Source organism: Micromys minutus (genome assembly GCF_963924665.1).
Source record: "Micromys minutus genome assembly, chromosome: X".
Classification (NCBI taxonomy): domain Eukaryota; kingdom Metazoa; phylum Chordata; class Mammalia; order Rodentia; family Muridae; genus Micromys; species Micromys minutus.
In genome coordinates this window covers 95,483,781-95,504,364 of record NC_137970.1, presented here as the reverse complement: position 1 = coordinate 95,504,364, position 20,584 = coordinate 95,483,781, and the positions used below count along the sequence as shown (strand labels likewise).

At 33.4% G+C, this 20,584-nt stretch overlaps 1 protein-coding gene across 6 annotated transcripts in view; it reads right to left on the bottom strand.

The window, feature by feature from the left end:
- Positions 1-1,350: 1,350 nt before the first annotated feature.
- Positions 1,351-20,584, bottom strand: part of STAG2 (STAG2 cohesin complex component) — a 116,423-nt gene continuing 97,189 nt past the window's right edge. For 5 of the 6 annotated variants that reach the window (XM_080909817.1, XM_080909818.1, XM_080909814.1 and 2 more), the window contains 8 exons: positions 19,249-19,397; positions 18,010-18,138; positions 15,586-15,809; positions 12,566-12,755; positions 12,365-12,475; positions 9,344-9,470; positions 7,016-7,093; positions 1,351-3,279 (listed from right to left, as the gene is read on the bottom strand). In XM_080909817.1, the coding sequence (XP_080765943.1) occupies positions 3,256-3,279; positions 7,016-7,093; positions 9,344-9,470; positions 12,365-12,475; positions 12,566-12,755; positions 15,586-15,809; positions 18,010-18,138; positions 19,249-19,397 (1,032 nt within the window). In that variant the 3' untranslated portion in view covers positions 1,351-3,255. The remainder of the gene's footprint in view (positions 3,280-7,015; positions 7,094-9,343; positions 9,471-12,364; positions 12,476-12,565; positions 12,756-15,585; positions 15,810-18,009; positions 18,139-19,248; positions 19,398-20,584) is intronic. The other variant, XM_080909819.1, reaches the window with a different exon arrangement.

Genomic DNA, 20,584 nt, shown 5'->3' with positions numbered 1-20,584 from the left:
CTGCAGGGGTTTATTGTGTCTATCAACCATGTGAGTTAAGATCACACCTAGGTTATCAGGCATGGCAGTTAAAGGCCTTTTACCTGCTAAAGAGTCTTGTTGGCCTAACCTATAAACTTTTCCCTTTGTGGAAGGACATTGAAGAAATTTATCTTAAATTATTGTTTTTATTCCAACACCCCAACTTCTAAAACTATTAGTAACTGTTTGAAAGGCTCAGAGCTTATGTTTAACTTGTATGTTACAGAAGCCAGCTGAATAGCATGTCATAAGCAAATCCACACCACTCAACTTTATATTCAAGTAGATTCCCTAAAGCAGCAGCATGGCAGGAACACTATGCCACTTTACCCGTCATTCCTGCACTTTTGGTATTCTTTGTATATCCCTGGTTAGCCTGGAATCTGCCACACAGGCCAGGCTACTCTTGAACTGGCAGTAATCTTCCTGCCTCAACATGTGGAGCGCTGGGATTAGAGGCATGCATGAGCCAGCACACCTGGTTGCAACACATTTCTCAATACCCGTTTCACCAGTTTGTAGGACAGAGCACAGCATGACAGTCGAGCTCTGAAGACCAGCCCTCACTGAGAAAGCATTCATCTCTGGATAATCTTTGCTAACTTTTCTGTGACTCCTTTTCTGCACTGCCTGGTGATCTGTGAAAATAAATGAGTGGGGATAACAGGTCTCAAGTCATGAAGCTTTGATGAGTCATTATGTGTATACTACTTAAAACAATGGCCAGCAATATTGCCTACCATTCTGTAAGCTTAGTTCAGAACCACCGATGACCAAAAGATTCCTTGTATGGTTTACATATCAATTAAAATAAGCAATGTACACCAATAGTAGTAACTTTTTAAAAGTGCAATGCAAATTTTACCACACAGAAGAGACAGTAATAAATTCTTTTTTCAAATGCTGACTTTCACACATCATGAGCCCATTATCCAATATAGATTTCCTTAAATCAGAACTCCTTGGCTAGATTTTTGCCCTAGCACTTAGTTCAAACTTAACAATTGTATTTTTTTTTACATTGAACTGTGATGGAAAAACTTTTTCACACATCTAACATGGTAGGCATTCAAATATTTCCTAAATGAACAAGGTAGACATTGCAAAGTGTGCTTAATCTATACCAGATAAAAACAAAAGCAGCAAAGGCTACAGGTTTCTATTTTAAACAACCCAACTAGGGATTTAGTCACAATTTAACATATGTTATTTATTAAAAATATAAACTGGTGATGTGTTCTATAAATAATCCCACTCATACACATTAAAGTGTGGTAATAAATATAATTTGTAAAGCATTTAGAACCACCCCCCTTTTGATTACAAGAGATAAAGCATACAACATACTGTAGGTTTATTTTTATTCAAAAAGTTACTGTCTCAAGACATAAATACAAATCAGCAAACAGTACAATTAGGACAATAGAATGTGGAGGACAACAGGTTAGAGTAATAGAGAAAACATTTTAGCTGGTTCAAAACAAAGCTGAAGAACTGCTTTCACAAAGAAATACTCCTTTCAAGAGTGAGAAAAAAAAAATCAACTTAGGTTTCAAATCATATATACAGTCCTCTCCGCAGTTCTAGGAAATGCAGTGGTGTGTAAAAGAACATATGCAATACGTTTCCACAGAACAATGTTGATGGAAAGTATGTTAGACAGGTCTGGTTTGATTTGTTAACCATGAATTAATAAAATAAATGCATTTTGTGGTCATTCATTTAACCTACGGTTTTTTGGCTACCACAGCCCAATGCTTGTTGATTTCCTGACTTGAAAAAAAACCAGAAACCTTTTGGTATTCACACAGCTGAAAATATTCTTGTATTGCAAGCATATTAAGGCATGGAATGATTAAAATAATATACCTCAAGAACTGAGAGACGACTGACAAAAGATAGATATACATGTAATATAAGTTAATATTTTGTTTTAAACGATGTCTAGCTGCCTAAGCCTCGCAAAATGAGTTGATGTCAAAATGGCAAGTGGCCACTTTCTGTTTTAAACTAATTCACTTGTGAAAGGACATAAAATGAAGTTTAAAGCTTAGCTTTCAAAGAATATTATGGGTTATGAATTCTATTATCCCATCTAATTTACATACAGAGGAAATGTACTGTAACCTGTTAGAAGTATCTTTAACCTGAAGACTGCTTGCAAAGACAGATAGATAAAACAATATAAAATACAAATTTAAAAATCATTTTAAAGCATGAACAGTCATGCTTTTCTATTTTTAAACATTGTTAAACTTTCAATATATTTCTGAAACCTCATAATTTTAAGTTGGAATTTAAAAGTAAGAAAAAACTAAACAAACTGCGCAATTATAAAATCAGCACCAATTTATATATATATATAATTTTATTTAAAATTTAGATCCCTATTCCCACACTCTAATAAGCTGTATAATTTTTGTTTAAATTTTCTGCAAACATACTACAATAAGCTTCTTTTATTTGGAGACAAAATACAGTGGCACTACTGGAAGGAATATCACAACGTTACATTTTATCTTAAAGGACAAGCAAACTTTCAGGACTGCTATGGGATAAGCATGTTCGAGACTGGTTACCTTCTGGCAGTTCACTGCATCTGGATATTTCTGAAAAGTATACAGAAGCTCTTGGATTTTAAAAATATCTTAAAATACATTTTAGATGAAAAAATTGTAAAAGTTCTGCTTATAAGTTTAACTTTTTTCACAATTACAACATTTAAAACAAAGTTTTGTTGACTGATGTTTTAAGCATTTAAATTTAGAATGCTAAAAACAATTCTATCCTACCATTTCAGGGTCAGGGAATAAATCCATCCTTAACTTTTGTTTCGTGGATGTAAACAGAAATCCAGCAGAGGTCATCATTATTTAGTACAACCAGTAAATAAATGTGAGAAGATTCTTATCTGTACCAAATACTTCTTCAGATTGTTATATTTTTTTAAAAAAGCATGAAATAATTCCTTTAAAAGCCAACTAACAGCGCATAAATAAAATATTTACTTTCTAAGAAAAACTGTAGCTTATCATCAAATTGTTTACTTGTCCTTTATTTTTTCAGGCAAACAAAACTGCCCCTCAATGCACTTCATCTTGGTAAGCATAAGCATGTTATATTCTCCTTAGAGAAAAATCTGTACAGAATTTCACTGTATCTACCACACTTTATTTTAAAATTTCCTCTTCACTTAGAAAATGACTTCACCACAGATTTAAATGTGTACTGGTATTAAAACATTGACACCCCAAGAACCTAATGAGAGAGGGAAAAAAAATTTCGTTAAAATAGTCATCCATTTCTTAAGAAAAATCTGTATATATTATAATACATTATTCAGTTATGCTAAAATATTACTAAAAGCACTGAAAACATCTCTTCAGACATATAAATACAAAAATAAAGTAATCATTAATCAATAATAAGATAGCAGTAGCAGTCATTACAATGTCAATTAACTCACAAACATAACTAAGATAGGGACTCTGGTGTCATTGTTATACAATCCCCTAAAGCATGAACTTAACATTTGCTGAATAAAGAACAAATTTATTTCCCAGTATATCCTTCTAGCTGTGTATGGAAAGATTTTAAGAACATCTTGGTGTCTTAGCCATTTGTACCCTCAAGTAGATGGTTTTTTGAATAGGCATATATATGAACATGATAAAAAGAACAATGCAGCTATATAAAATAAAAATCTTTCTTTAGAAAATCTGGTCTCAGCTAATGAACAGAAGTATATATTTTAAGCAACTAAAGAGAAATTTCAATTAAATGAGTTCTTCTGGTGCTTGTTCTTGCACATTCTAGTTATAAAAGGCAAAAATCTGAGAACAACTTGTAACTAAAACAAAATGACTCTGCATTTTCACTCAATATATACAAAGTTATGTGCTGCTTGGCTGTATATATTATGTCAAATATTTCATTTAAATTTTTAACACTTATTAGACCAGTTAAGCAAAACTTTAGGCTACTGTAAATGAGCAACTGGTTAGCAAAGCCAGAAGAAACTGAGATTGAGATCACTAAAGGCTCAGACTTCTCATTTCAACAGAAGTCAGAATCTCATGAATTGTTTTCACCTGAAGGAACTGTTTATTCTTAGACAAGGAAATTTTGTGTACTGTCGAAGTGAATTATCAAATGACATGCTTAGACTCTCCAGGAATGAAAACAAAAAGGAGTGATATGTCCCCCACCTCTCGTCCCTTGTCCTGGTTTCTCTAAGAAGTGTTAGGTTTTATGTTAGAGTCCAAAGTTAAGAGTTATGTTTCCAGTAGAGAGGCCTAAATGATGTTTAAAAGTTTCTTCTAGTCATAATACTTTATAATTTTGAATATGTAGAGTTCCAATTACTAATGAAAATGGTAAGCTATTTGTCTGAGTATTTTGCCTACTTTTATATATCACATGAATGCTATGTCTACAGAGGCCAAGTTTATGGAACTAGAGTTACAGGCAGTTGTTGGCTAGGACGTGAGTCACGTATAGAACCAAGGTCCTGGAAGAATAGCAAATGCTCTTAGCCACTGAGCCATTTCATCAACTGCACTAGTCAATGTTGAATGTGGAGTATGCTAAGATGATCGCAGGTATTTTTCAAATATGGTGATTAATCAGGAAGCACCTGAACATCTGACACTGACTTGTTTCGTATACAGTGACTTATAACCAGACCTCTCCATTAGAATATTAAATTAGCTCTGGCACATTGAGCACTTTCCTAATTTTATGCTGCAAATAACTTTAATTTGAGAAGTTTGACCTACGTGAAACTAGTGGCAATGTTTTCTAAGTTAACACATTAGACCTATTTTTGAGGTCAGCATTAAACACTAAAACATTATTTCAGAGTACCAACGTTAAGTTTTGGAATGTTATACAAATATTAACAGAAAATAATCATATCATAGGAGATAAGCCAATTTTGTTTCTAGGTGGGAAACCTACTATACTGTTAAACTAGAATCCTATGTGTATACAACTTCAAATATACTTCCATTCCTAGACAATGTGAAAATCCTGATATGAAAGGTAGTTGGGAACTGTTTAGTTGTAACTATACCAAGTGCTTTGAGTTACTTCACTCTGCATTAGAGAATCTGAGAACTGGGCATTAAGGGATTCAAATTCTAGTTTTGCTATTTTAATGACATTCATCATTTTAAATTATAAAATATATTCATTGTAAGAAGATAATTTTTGCATTCAATATATCCTATTGATCCTGTTTCTTATGTTATGATTAAGACACTATAAACTAGATAGATATTTTTTCAACTCATGGAAATTTAAAATTAACAGTCAAAGACTTCTAAAGGTACCCAAATCATTAAAGATTACTGAGCACTCAGTTATGTGACTGCTGCCATCATGTGGCAATACTATAAAATTACATATGTACAAGTGCTCATTTCCTTATTTTATTAGCACAGGCCTCTAAAACATTACCAAATCCAAAAAGGTTATTATTTACCCTCAATATTCAATATACACTAGAATGTGATGAAGATGTATTAATAAATGCTGGGTACATATTTCTTTTTACATCAGCAAGCTATAGGTTTCTCTACATGTTAAATGTCAAAATGGGTAGAAACAGGTTCTATAGGTATTTCATTATTTTTAGGACTCTGATGAACATTGTTTTGCAATTAAGAACACAAGTATTTAAGGTCATGGCACTAGATAAAACATTAAAATTATGAAAAGCTATAGTTGCTTTTTAACTGTTGTTTCTTATTTCAACTTCCTAATCACATTTCTTGGAATGTCACACAAATAAGATCTTATTTTAGTTTTAGTTAAGTAGATATGGCAGTAATAGTGATCAAATTAATGCTCTAATGCTTTTAAATACATTTAAATACCACATAATTAAATATGCAAATAAACTATATAGAATTATGGGTAGGTTAGGTTGTCTCTTGCTATATAGCCATGTACTCAAAAGAATGGTCTGCAGACCTGAATTAATAGCACTGGTTAAAGATGTATAACCTCAGGCCACACACCAAACCTAAAAACCTAGTTGTATTTTTATAAGATCTCTAAATGCCTCAATTGCACATTAGAAATTGAGAATGAATGAATTTAAAAGGATCTCCCAAAGGGCTGAGAACATAGGTTTATGGTGTGAGTTATCTTCAATTCCCAGCAGAACACACTAAACAAGTAAGATGCTCTGTAAGACTCTGTAAAGCTGTTTTGCTATGCAAGCACTTATTCTATATTATATGATATGGTTTGTGAAAACAATTTCCAGGTCTGTCTAAAGGGCAAGGAAATGGGTAAGTAGAAAATAACACTAATCACCCAAGTTAGCTATAGGAGGAAAGAGCATGATTGGGTAAACACAAAAAATAAGATGAGAAGATATGCAAATTATTTGACTAAACAAAATTATAATGTTAGGCAGAACTTGAACAGAATCATCACTGCTTCAAGGACTGCAGTCTATCAGGAACAAGGACATATGATAACCTATCTCACTATACCTGTTTGGTCATTATAATAATGAAAAGTATGTAGGAAAATCTGGAGAGGTCAGAAAAAAAGATCTCAATCTCATGCTTCACTGTTCAACCCTTTGGTATTTATGTTTCCTTTATGAGACAGTGGTGAAGGTTGGCCTAGATCTCATGATCCTCTCTCAGCTTCCAAAGTGCAGCAATTACTAATAAGTGCTACTACTCTTGGTTCTGTTTTCAGTTTCTGTGACTTCATATGATACTCATTCCCCTATTTTGCCCACCGAGAAATGCCAAAGAATTCTTGCTGAGATACCATCTGGATTCATGTCATTCCCTCACTTGAAATCCCTCACCAGACAAGCCAAACCTACAGGAACAGTCTAAATGCTTAACATTCAAATTCCAGTTGGTCAAGAATTTCAAAGTACTTTTAACCTTTTATTACTACTGCATCAGGTCATTGCCTAAAGTTCTGATTTAAGAATCCAGGGGCATATTTAAATTAAACCTACTGATTCATCCATAATTGAAGCAGGATCAAAGAAATCAGGCTTCAGTTCTGTTCTTTCTCTTCTATTCTTTGACGGTGGCTAAGAATAAAGAGAAAGTCAAGATTTTATAATCATAAACCAGATAGTAAAATATGCATATGAATATCATTAGTAGTCTATGTGATTTTTCAAGTATACCTGAAAATACAACAATCATTGCTTGCCAACATCCCATCTTTCCCCAAAATAGAATGGTTGCAAGCATAAAAAACTTCATTAGTAGAAAAAGTCTTAAAAGTAAAATAGAAACATATTTTTCACTTTTAAAAAAAAATCACTCTTCTAATATCATTATCCTTGAATGACACCTTATGACATTACTCTAAAGAGAAAAAGTACTTCCTTCAAGAATACCCATCAGTGCACTAAATACCAAAACCACAGGGACTTGGCTTGTTATTAGTTTACCTAGAAATTTTAGGATTAAAATTTAAATTTTAGGAAATTTAAAATTTAAAAATTTAAAATTTTAGGAAATCCTTGGATGAGATTTTAAGCTTTAATATTGTCTATCATCTCAATCTATCTCACAAAGTTAAATGTAATTATTGCTAAAAAATGTATGAACATACTGTATGAGGGCTAATAATAAATTAATTAAAACAAAAACAAAAAACCTTAAGCTGGTTAGGGGTGGCACACACTTTTAGTCCCAGCACATGGGAAGCAGAGGCAGGTGGATCTCTGAGTTCAAGGCCAGTCTGATCTACAAAGTTCCAGGACAGCCAAGGCTATACAAAAAAGCCCTGTGTCAAAACAAAACAAAAGAAAAAAATATTTTATGTATTTACCTTCTCAAGATCCAAGTAATTTTACTTCACATCCCACAAGAAAGTCTGCCCCAACAAAAGGTTTCTATCAATAATGTAAAAAACTATATTTGACAGTGAAAATTAAGAAATTGGTGTGATGCTTAATATACTCAACTTTTAAAAACTTAGAATGTAAACACTGAGTATTATTTGACTTTTATATAATTTTATATATTGCTAAATTAACTTCAAATGAAAACATACAATTTTTATTATTTCAAAAAATTCTTCTTGCCTTCAGAAACTGAACTTTAGTCAACCTTTCAAGCAAGATAATAATATGCCTTGAGACTATTCAAAACAATTACTTTTTGTTTGTTTTTGAAACAGAGCTTCTCTGTGTAGCCTTGTTGTCTTGGAACTTGCTTTGTAAATCAGGGTGGCCTGGAACTCAGATCCACCACTGGCCTCCGCCTCTCCAGTGCTGGGATTAAACGTCTATAAGCCAACTCACCATATAAAGCTCAAAAAAAAAAAAAAGAAAGAAAGAAAGAAAGAAAGAAAGAAAGAAAGAAAGAAAGAAAGAAAGAAAGAAAGAAAAAAGAAAGGCCTGAAAGTGGAAGCCTCAGTCCTTCTTAGGAAAAAAAAATAAGTGTACAGCAGTCTCTCAGAGTGGGGTACACCTAGACCCCAAATCATTAATAATCCAAGAGCTAAGAATATATAGCCTATTGGCAATTCTTGGTATTTAAAAATTATTATGTTTAATCTTTACACACCAAAAAAACTGTTTCCATATTACATTTTGTTTTATATATACTTTATGCTCATTGTAACTAGTAAGATTTTTATGCATACTATCAAACCTTTAAAAATCACGTACTGACAAAAATATATATAGTTTTGTGCAAAAATGCTTTAAAAATGTGTACATGTATCTCTTTTTTTAAATAAAGTTGTAAAAAAAATTATCAAAGAAAGTATATAAGCCACCAGCACAGCTGAGACAATTTAAAAATCAACCTGTTTCACTACAGTGTATTCAGCCTGTTTAACTTTCCTTTAAGAAAAGAATGTAATCAATATTACTGTGCGTTGGACTTCCCATGTAGTCAGCATTTTACAAGCTAACTTAAATACATAACCTTTTCTTAACTTTAATCTTTAAACTTCATACTTTTGCATGTGACTGATCCAGAATAAAGTGTGTGTGTGTGTGTGTGTGTGTGTGTGTGTTGAGAGAGAAAATTTATTATAATCATGTTCTGAAAACAGCTAATGTGTTGAAAGCAACCTTAAACAAATATGTAGTATTCATTTTGGATATAAAAGAATCTTTTTCTGTATTTGACTAGGATGCATCAAACTAAGATCTAGCGTAGTTACCAACCAAATGCACACATGCCTAAATCCCTTCTTAAATCTCCAAAAATCTTCACAATCTTTGTACAACTTACTTTATCTTTCTCTAAGAAATATGAACTTTATTTTCAAAGGATTTAGACAGGAAAACACGTTACTTCTGGCTGTTTCTTACCAAGTCTATATCCATGGTGTCAAAGTCCATTCCCTCATTAAGATCCTCAATCCTTCCTTCCGAGGACATCATAACATCTTCAACAATCGGCTCTTCATCATCTTCCATTAGACTTGTACCACGCCGACTAGAGAAATACAAAACAAGGTAAAGATCTGAACCAAGGCATGACTATTGATATATAGGCAGCAAGTATGTAGCTTTGTATATTCGAGTATAATGGAAATGATGGAATTAAAGGTCAGGGAGAATGATTAGGCACTGATCATGTCGTCAATGGTGTCGAAATCCCAATGTTCACTTGTTTTAAAATGCTAAGGATTTGTTTATTCTATATTACTTAGATACATTTAGTTTGATAATTCTGATATGCCATATACAATGATCAATGACAAATTTCCACATATGAACATAGCAGATACCTCAAATCCTTTTTTGAAAGTAGGCAGGGTACAAATTAATAAACATAAACAGACCAAAGAAATGACATTTTTTGAATGCATATATTCTGATCATACCTAATGCTACTGTTAATCATTAGTAACCCATTCATTCAGTGACAAATTTGTACACCAGCCATACATTCACCCACATGGTCACATGAGACTTACACCATGACAGGCTTCTATAGTGTCCCTATGGATGAAAAGTGACTAAAATAGGATTCTTGCCCTCAAGGAGCTTACAATATACTATGGGAAAACACAGATAAACCAGAGAAAACAGTACATATTACAATATATGCATCAAATGCTCTGAGAGTATACTAAAATAATTGATTCTGCCTAATATAAAAACTAACACTTAATGCTTAAAAGCTAAAATTCAAAGCCACAAAACTATATAAAAGTGAAAAATAACATCAAGGTCAAAGCTGTGTTTTTTCACATAATTACAAGGAAAATAAACTAAAGTTCACAAATTAGCCCAGATCAGCATAAAGTAGGCAGCACAAAATGAGTTTGCATGTGACTTCTTGTTTTCCAGTTTGGCTGACATTACCATCTTTTCTTTTGAAAAGATCCCACAGATCCCAAAAGCAACTCATCAAAATCTAAGTTATTTAATTAAAAATTTTCAATGTATACAATACTATGATAGATCACAATATCTGATCCAGGCTTTCTAAACAGATATGATAATGCCAGACATAATAGTTCTGGATAATAAAAGACAATTTTATTACATTTTTGTGGAAATAAAAGTAAAGGCAATCTGTGTGTTCTGAAGATAATATAATAAAAAACCAGAAATCAATTCTGTATTTTCCTTTACATTACACTGATGGCATAGGTGATAAAAACTATGGAATAAAATGTAATCCATGCGTTATTTTAGTACAGGGTAAGAATCATTAATGAGAGAAGATTGGTAAAGCAAAAGTATTTTAAAGTTTCAAGCAATTAACCAAGTATGGCACAACTACCAAAGAGTCCTCTGGTGATAGCTGTTTATCTCAGGCAATCCTTTTTAGTTGTCTGGAGGAGACTGTGCATAATCAAGAACCAATCCAAATTGCACACAATAAGAAAAATGGAAACAGTACTGAATAACTAGACATTCTAGACATCACAGATCCTGAACACTGGAACCAAGTTTTAAGAGGACAAATATAAACCAAATAATTATATGGTAGAATCCTGAACTATTTGAATAGCATTTAACTAGAAGCTAAGGATCAAGCATGAAATAAAATGCAAAATAAGGAAAATATGACAAGAGAAACAAGACAGAACCAAGTCCTGGTGATGGCCATAGGAGACAAGCTGTAATGGCACATACTTAGTGACTAAATAAAGTTTTTTAAGAGCACTACAGAGATAACTAGGGAGACTATTTCTATGCCACCATTCATGTGGTAAATGATCATTTAAGAAAAATGTGAATTCTTATTTTGAAGTCAACAATGTAAAACAAAATATAAATTTTGAGAGGTAACAATCACTATCCCAAGTTTTAAAAAATACATTATGTTACAATGCATTCAAACTTAAAATAACATTTTGCCATGTATATAAGGCATGATCTCAAGTCTACTTATCAGCAATTTCATTTAGAGTCACATCTAATTAGGATTTCTGAAATATTTATCAAGTTTCCATACACAATCCAGTAAAAACAAAGTAAGAACAATTTTTAAGCACTGAACATTTACTTATTCCATGAACATTTATTTGCTTAAGTGCCTTCTATGTGTCAAGCTCTAACAATGAGATCCTTGCCCTTGAGGAGCTCACAGTCTAGAGAAATGGACAAAATAGTAATACACAAACAATTACAATACAATATGGGCAAACACTGTAAGAAATGCAAATTTACAGGGTTATAGGATCACAGAAAGTTACAATTTCACTTACGGTGACACTTGAGCCTGTTTACACCATGAATTTACTAATATTCAGGTAATGAGACGTGATATACTAAAATGGAGTCAGGGGGCATATTTTGAAAGATCTTGCATGCCATGAACTAAGTAAAGAAACTGAACTTTATCCAGCAGGCAATGGTGAGCCATGGAAAAGTTCTAAGTAAGAAAGTTACATGGTAAGATTTTCATTCTAAAATTATAATTCTTGATGGTAGTGTGAATGATGGAGTGGTGGAAAGTGTGAAGGGAGAGGTTTGGTGAGCAGATAAATGGGGGGTTTAAGGGAAGAAAACCAGTTAGAAAGCTAATTACGATAGTTCAGGTGAAAGATGAGGACCTGAACTAAGGTGGGAATATAATTAAGATGTAACACAAATGTATTTTTAATTCTGTGTACCAAAATAAACAAGGATTCATATATATATACTTTTCCAACAGATCAATTTAAGATTGATTGGTCCTTTGGCTAACTAGTTAATATTTGACTTAAAACATTTTATTTTTCTGTTGGAAAGACAAAATCTTGTTCCTTGATTATTTCAGCTTAGTTACTCTCGAGAGTTTGCTGAAATTGTAGCTCTGGCACACATTGAAGTATGTTAAAATGAATTAGTGAACTTCCTAGACTCAGACAATAAGGCACTCTCACTTACATGGCATGCTGAAGATTAGTTCGCAGTTTAACATAGCTCATTGCTGCTCTCTCCTGCTGTTGCCTTGCTTCCTCTTGTTGTCTCTGAGCTAACATCCATGTTACCTGCGTGCTTCAAGGAGAATTTTATTCTTCTTTTAACTTAACTTTTTTCTATGTAATTGATAAAGTTCTAGTAAAGAAAATTATCAAATGTACTTACTTATAATCCAGAGGAGTTTGATGGTGTTCTGTCTGCATTGGATAGACACTCATGAAGCTGTCTTCAGGCCGTAACCTTTTCGGTTCTCTCATGATAGTGGAGGTGAGCTGTGGTGTCTGCATCATAACAGGGGTGTGCAGTGTTTGCTCTCTGCTCAACCACATACTGTCACTGCTGCTGCTTTCTTCAGCTAAAACAGAAAATCACAGCTGTGACATTTGGTTACTACTTGTAATTCACCCAGATTCTCATACGACCCATTAAAAACAAACAAACAAACATCCCATTGTTCTCTATATAGTAGTGTTGGAAACTGGGTCCCACCAGGTCCCACCTTGGTCTTAGAGTCTGTTTGTGAGGAAAGAAGAGGTAAGCAATTACAACACAGTATGGTGCTAGGAGAAAGGAATATAGAGGCCTGAAGAGTAGTGACAAAGACAGAGACCCAGAAACAATGCGTAACAAGCATCTGCACTAGGAAACATTCTCTATGCAGGTCACAAGAGCAATGACGCATGAAATAGCAATGACCAAATCATGTCACTCTATTGATGTCTAACCTACAAAAATGCCAATTCCTTATGGTTCAAATGACTAGCTTGCTGCTATAGGAATATGAAGATTCTAAGAATAGGAAGAGACTAGATAAAGAAACAGAATTTAGTACGTTGCCAGGTGTGCGGTAGTTAGGCTTCAGTACTCAGGACAAGGTGGGAATAGTAGAAGTTGAAAGCCAGCTGGAGTACAAAAGCCAATGCAAACAAACAAACAAACAAACAAACAAAAAACAAGAAAACAAAAACAGAACAACTAGACTAAGGTGACAAACTTGCTAACATTTTGAAGAAGAAAAGCCATTTGGTGAGTTACATGTTTCAGTCAATGTGGTAGTGATGTGGATGGAGGACTTAAGAATAAAAATGCTAATAGGTAACGGGCCAGAGGGGACAGCAAGCGTGTGGCTCAGACAAATCCAATTCAGTACTAGGAATGAAATTAGTAGGAGGGATGGTTTTAGCCTATAAGATGTGGTCCTAAGACCCTAATGCCAAAGTAAACATGTGTACATTAAGAAGTGGATTAAAGCCAAACTTGTAGAATCTACCCCAAATATACATGATGGCCCCATCATTACAAATAACAAATTATGTCAGTGTCACTGAGTTAATTGTAAGGTAAAATTATTTACTATGAATTTGAAGGAAAGCTTTTTAAAAATAATTATTTATTTTATGTGTCTTTACAGTCTCTGTCCTCAAACACACCAGAAGAGGGCATCAGATCCCATTACAGATGGTTGTGAGACACCATGTGGTTACTGTGAATTGAACTCAGGACCTCTGGAAGAGCATCAGTGTTCTTAACCACTGAGCCACCTCTCCAGCCCAGAAAGCTGCTTTTTATAAGACTATATGTCTGCTGTACACCCATTTCATGTATATATACAGTTTTAAAGCACACTCGTGAGGGTACATGTCCTAATACCCAAGTGATCAGCTTAGACATTAACTGCACATTTTACAATATAATAAGACTATAGTTCTATATATTCAGGGTCATTTTCCACTGACCTGGCATTTATCCTTCATTAATTTACTAATGGCAATTTATATAGCTTCAATCCAAATACCTAAAAAGCTAACATTTTCTATAAAAAAAAATCTGGTTTAATTTAATAATTTATTTGTAAGATACTATATAAATACCAATATATAAATTATTGCTAAGAATATAACCCAGTTGTCTGGTGACTCAGCAGAAAATTTAACTATCTAAAGAAAAGACTTTTAAGATATACAATCATATGCAAAAAACATCCTTTTAATTTGATAATTTTTCTATTAAAATGATATTTCTTATAGATTGTTATAAACCATCACATCCTATTTAGGGTTCTTTGCTCACTTACAGTGATACTGGGACTCTATAACCAAGTCTAAAGCTCAATGGGTTATAAGGTTATGATTAGAAAAAAGATGCTGAAGTTACACAGCAATCAAGTTTTAGGACTACATACTTGGTAAATCAAGGCTGATAAATTATGTAGCAATTTAAAAATATGATCCCAAATTTCATTGATACCCTTTACATTAAGATGCAGAGAACTGAACTAGGCAACGTGGTTACACTTCTCTAGTTCCATCTCTTAGAAAAGTGGGCATGAAATTCTTAAGTTCAACCTTGGGATATATGAGACTCTGTCTTAGAGGAAACAAAATAAAAACCAAGGTAAAGGATGAGATCCCTTCTTGAGAAATCTATTGTTTCCTTAGCCAACAGAGTATTATAGAAGTTCTAATATGTTGGCTTGCAGGCTGAGGCCCCACACTGGTAGCTTCCACATCCTATCTTTTATAATAATAAATCTTGGAGTTTAGTGACATGCTCACATGTAGGGATTATAAAAGGGTTCTTAGAGACAGCCCAGGTGAAGTCAGATATGTCAGGGAAGTCGCCTGCATACAAATGCAGTAACCAGCATTTAGGAGTTTAATTTGTTACATACTGCACAATTCACTATTTTTGAACAAAATTCAGAGTTTATATGAAAGCTTGCAAAAATATTTTGTTACAACAAAAAGATTGGAACAATTTTCACATGCATGAAGAATAGTGATTAAAATATTTATTATGTATATGAATGCTCTATCTGCATCTATGCCTGCATGTCAGAAGAGGGCATCAGATCCCAACCCAGATGGTTGTGAGACACCATGTGGTTGCTGAGAATTGAACTCAGGACCTCTGGAAGAATACCTAGTGCTCTTAACTGCTGAGCCATCTCTCTAGTCCCCAGAATAGTGATAAAAAAGTAACAATCTGTCTGCACTGCTTTTCATGTGAAAAGGGAAAACGTTCCTTCAGGAGTTGACAGAACTGTCATGCGTGTAAAATGGTTAAAACAGTACATCTGTGCATAATTGGTGACCACTGAGTGTCACATATCTCATGAAAACCGAGGTGAATCTTAATGACAATTCAGTTGGTCAACAGTCAGAATGAACAAATTGCTTCCTTACGGAGTGCTAGTTGCATGCCCTCAAGCACTTTCCGTTTTCCTGTAGATGGTTTTGATTTTTTACTCCGTACAGTTGATCCTCGACTGCTCATTCCACTAATGATTGACATGGTGTCATCATCACCACCAGCTAGCAAAGAATTTCGGTAAGACATCAGAGGAAGCCATACGTCTTCTCTTCGGAGTGACATCTGAAAGGTCATGAACTTTTCCAAATAAACATACCTTAAAAAGAAGTGGGAAGTATTAGCTTTGATTCACAGAGTTGCTATTCAAACAAGGCTGTAAGAATGGGAGCCCAATGCTTCACTGCTTATTTGCAGCCTCAGCAGCAAAATGAAGAGAAAATGTCTACTGAAACCTCACACCAAATGAAATAACTGAAGAGTATTCCAGCTTAATATCTGTTGATCATCTGCTATGTCATTGGTACTGACAATAGATATATAAGTTCCCTAAGTACAAAACTATATCTATTTGTTTTTGTTCTTAATAAAAATTCTGACACATTCACATGATTACTATGTGCTAAGCATTTTTCAAAATATTTTAATCGTACAATTATTAAGAAAAACATTCCATTTTAGATAAAGAAATATAGACATAAGATAAATTAATATACCCATAATCATAAAAATGGCAGTATCATCATGATTTGAATCCCAGGGTGTGAAACTAGTAGTTAAGATCAACTAAGTATACTATACAATTCCAATATTTGTAGTAATTGCAATAAATAATTCTAATTAATTTAGATTTATCAACATAAAAAAGTCAGTCTGAAAAAATACTGCTGTGTGGTACCTGTTCAATACATCTTTTTAATTACGATATACTTCTGCCATCCTTAATATAATAGACAGGCTATCAGTCTGGAAACCAATACCAGTCTGAGATAAGACTCAAAATTTGAACCAAAATAGACTAACGTAGAAAAAAATTAAGAGTTCCGTGCCACTATGTCACTTAACAAAATATTAACAAGAAGGATCCTCCAGGACAAGGCACATGGTTCAGTGGGTTTAGAGCAATTGGTCTGCAATTATGTGTACCTGAGTTCAAATGCCCCGGCACACACTCACATTTAAAGCTAGGCATGGTTGCAAATGTCCTAACTCCAGTACCGTGGAATAGAGACAGGGAGAGAAATTAGAGGATGGCTGACAGCAGGGCTGAGAGAAAAAATGCAATGGTCTAGACACCTATGTACATGCACCACAAACAATAAAACATTTACCTCGAAAATAAAACAACAAACAAGTAAATAAGTAGCCCTAGTGGAAGCAATTCTTCTTTCTCTGTTTCTCTAGCCCTGGGCTTCTACTAAGCTAATATTTATTTATAAGCCTTATGAATACATTTTCAAAATACTAACATACTGTTGTCTGCTGTAAATATTATACTATAGTTTTATACTTTTCTATTTGAACAAAGCATGTTTTTAAAATCTATCAGTTTTGACAATATTTCATAACCTGAGTCATGTTGGTGCATATTAATAGGAAACAAATAGGAGTTTTATTTTGGCATTTTCCATGTTCAAACATTGTAACATCCACTGTTCCTTACTAGTTCTTATTGTCTGCATGATTTAAAGATTTCATAGGGTATATACATGTGAATGATGAAATGACTGGGCCTAACGATAGAAAGGAACTTTACTAGGTGATGTCAGATCATCCCAAAACTAACCATGTATCAATTTATGTCACTGATAATGTATATAATGTTCTAATGCTATCAGAATTATTTTGTATTGTTCACCTGTTACATAAGAAACGGCATTGTTTAATCTGCATTTCTCTGGTTAATATTCTAAGAATTTTGCTTCATGGCAAAGTCTAGGGTTAAAATGGCCCAGGGTTATTAGAAGATATTAACTGTGGTACTTCTACTTTTCTACTACCTTATACCTCAAAGACTTGGGAGTGTAGGGGGGTAGAGAGTGAGCGTCAGCTTAGAAAGTTTCCATTTTAGAAAATTACTTCAGAAAAAGATGTGTTTAAATATTAAATTGAGGGATAAATCATTAAAGGAAAAGATACCTTTGCTTTGCAATACAACCACATCTCAAGATAAAGACTAACCTGGGGGAGTCTCATGGATTTTCAATATTACCATCCTTTAAATGCTACTTACTGTCCTACTTGGGCTACTGCCATTATTCAACAAAGAACTTAAAAACCATGGACCTACACCACAACAACAGAGAGTAGAACTCACAATGCTAAAGTTCAGTATTATACACAGTATAGTTAGAATACTGAAAATTATTAAAACTGATTAAGTGAAGGAGAAAATGGTATAAATGAATATAATGTGACAGGTACGTCAGAAAGAAAATCAAACAAAAACAAAATACAAAACAAATATTCTTAAGCCTTTCAATATAAAGTTAAACTGCACATTTCCAGCAAATACATACACTGTTCTTTTATCTTGTCGGAGCAGTTTAGAAGAAAATTCACTGAGAATATCAAGAAATGCCAAATTTAAAGGTGGATGGCTCTCCCCTTGTGGATTAGGCTCCTTAAAAGCAAAGTCTATGCCATCTCTGTAGAGGAAATAAGATAATAAATAAATATTAGGTTGACTTCATTTGTGAATACTTTAAAATGAGAAATAAACTTAATTTAAAATTCAGAATATTATCAAATCTTTCTAACACAAAATAGCACACAGACACATCCATCCACACAAGTCAGCCATCAGCTAAATGTTGTTTTAATCTGCACTCTGCTTTGACCTATTTTTGTAACATAGCCAGACTTTTAACTTCTGATTCTTCTGCTCAGGCCTCCTAAATGCTAGGATTACAGGAATATGTTAAAAAGTTCTATATATATTCTTTACTCAAATATTCTTTCCCAGAAAAATAGCCCAAATTCTTGTACCTAATGATCAATATATTACCTATACTTTTTTCAGAGTAGTAAAGTCATACTCTAGCTCATAGGATTACCTTAAAAATGAATAATGTCCACTTATAATGTCTTGCTTAAAGCTTTTCAAATGAAACTCAAAACAGGGCCCATTTTAACCATATTAATGTCAACATTTAAATAAATATTTCAATTGATCAAGATAACAACCATCATTGTGCACCATCAAAATATAATAGGGCAGAAAAACGATGAAGACAAAATTGGGGAGAAAAGCTCATGAAAAGAATGTAGTTCTTATACTAATTACTCTATGTATAGCTCTTCTATTTTACCTAAAACTATCAGCTATATATTAAAAGGCATACAACAAGGTGGAAATTAAGGTTGAGTAAATCAGAGAGTCAATTATAGAGAAATAGGTAAGATGAATGAGAGCAGTAAGTTTGTGTGATGCATGTGACAAGCAATCCCAGGGCTTTCTGGCCAGCCAATATAACTTCATGGGTGAGCTCCAGGCCAGGCCCAAACCTGATTTCAAAGGAGATGGATAGTGTTCTGAACGATGACATCTGAGTCCAGTTTATACACGCGCACCCTAGTACATACATATACACATATGTAGGATAGGAAAGTGCAGGAGGTGGTGAGGACCACACTGCAATAGGTATTTAAACTTATGTGCTTTATACACCAATACTATAGATCCAAACAAAAGGATGGACAGAAAATTAAGATTCATGAAAATACAAGCAATAAGTAGATATTAGGAAATCAGTTACTTGTGCAGCATGGCAATGGCTACTCTTGTTTTCAACTGATCAAGTCCAAAAGTCAAAGCAAAACGTCGAGCAAGTTCTTTTATGCCACTGAATGTTGATGATGATCTATCAAAATTATAGCCATTTTCTTGTATCATCTCATTAAAAAGCTGTTTGGGAAAAAGAAGGAAATCTTAATGTTTTTATAAATATGAATTAACATATTTTAAGCATATTTTTAAATTAAAATGTAAAAAGATAAACGACATACAGCATTGATGATACCTGAAACACAATAAATCATGATACAAATAGGCATAGCTGTGTCACATAGTACACTTAAAAGAGAAATCACTATTGGTGTCCCAAACTCAATAGGTTTACTTTTATCCAGACACCAATCAGCCAATATTAAATGAGTACAAACACATATAACAACAAAAGGAAAACCACAGTGAGCTTTAAGACAACTGTGCTCTGTTTTTGTGGTGCTGGGTCTAGTGAATGACAACCACTGTGTTGTTTAGCTCTGAGTGATTCATCTTCACATCATGAACTTTCATCATAATGCTGCAAAACCTTTTTAATTTTGTTATCATCTAGCTAAGCAATTCTAAAACTTAACCCAAAATAAATAATATTTATGCATAATATTATACACAAAAATAGTTCATTGATAATCATAAAATTATAAAAGGTTTCAAGATCCGTTTAGATGTTACAATCTATCTACAAAATGGAATATTACCAACTATTAAAACCCCCAAAATATCTATATAGCAAGAAAAAGAAAATGATTATTTCAGAGACAGTTGTACTGCTGTGTTATCTTATATTATCATTGACAATAACCAGGAGATAGAACCAACTTAATTGTCCAAACACGGATGAATGGCATGTATCACATGCTTGCAAACAAAAAGAACTATTATTTAGCAGTTAAAAGGTAGAAATTAAGTCATTGACAAAACCATGGATCAATGCAGAAGACAATCCATCAAAGGAAATAAGCCCATGAGTGCACTTACTAACAAAATAGAAGCCAAACACAGAGAGTAAAGTGATTACTGCCACAAGCTAGGACAGTGGAACAGAAATAATTAATTTCTGAATGAGTAGGTTCCAGAAATTAATTGTCCAATATGGCAAATATAGTTAACAGGGACAGAGATACTATAAGGATAAGGGAGTGGCTAAGTGGTAAAGCATCTGCCTAACATAAAAAAGGCCCTACATTCCACTAAAAACAAAGACAAACAAAAATAAAAAAAGAACAACAACAAAAAACTTATACAGACACACATATTCACTCATTGTTTTAACTCCTATATAAAACATCCACAAAATTCCTGTATAT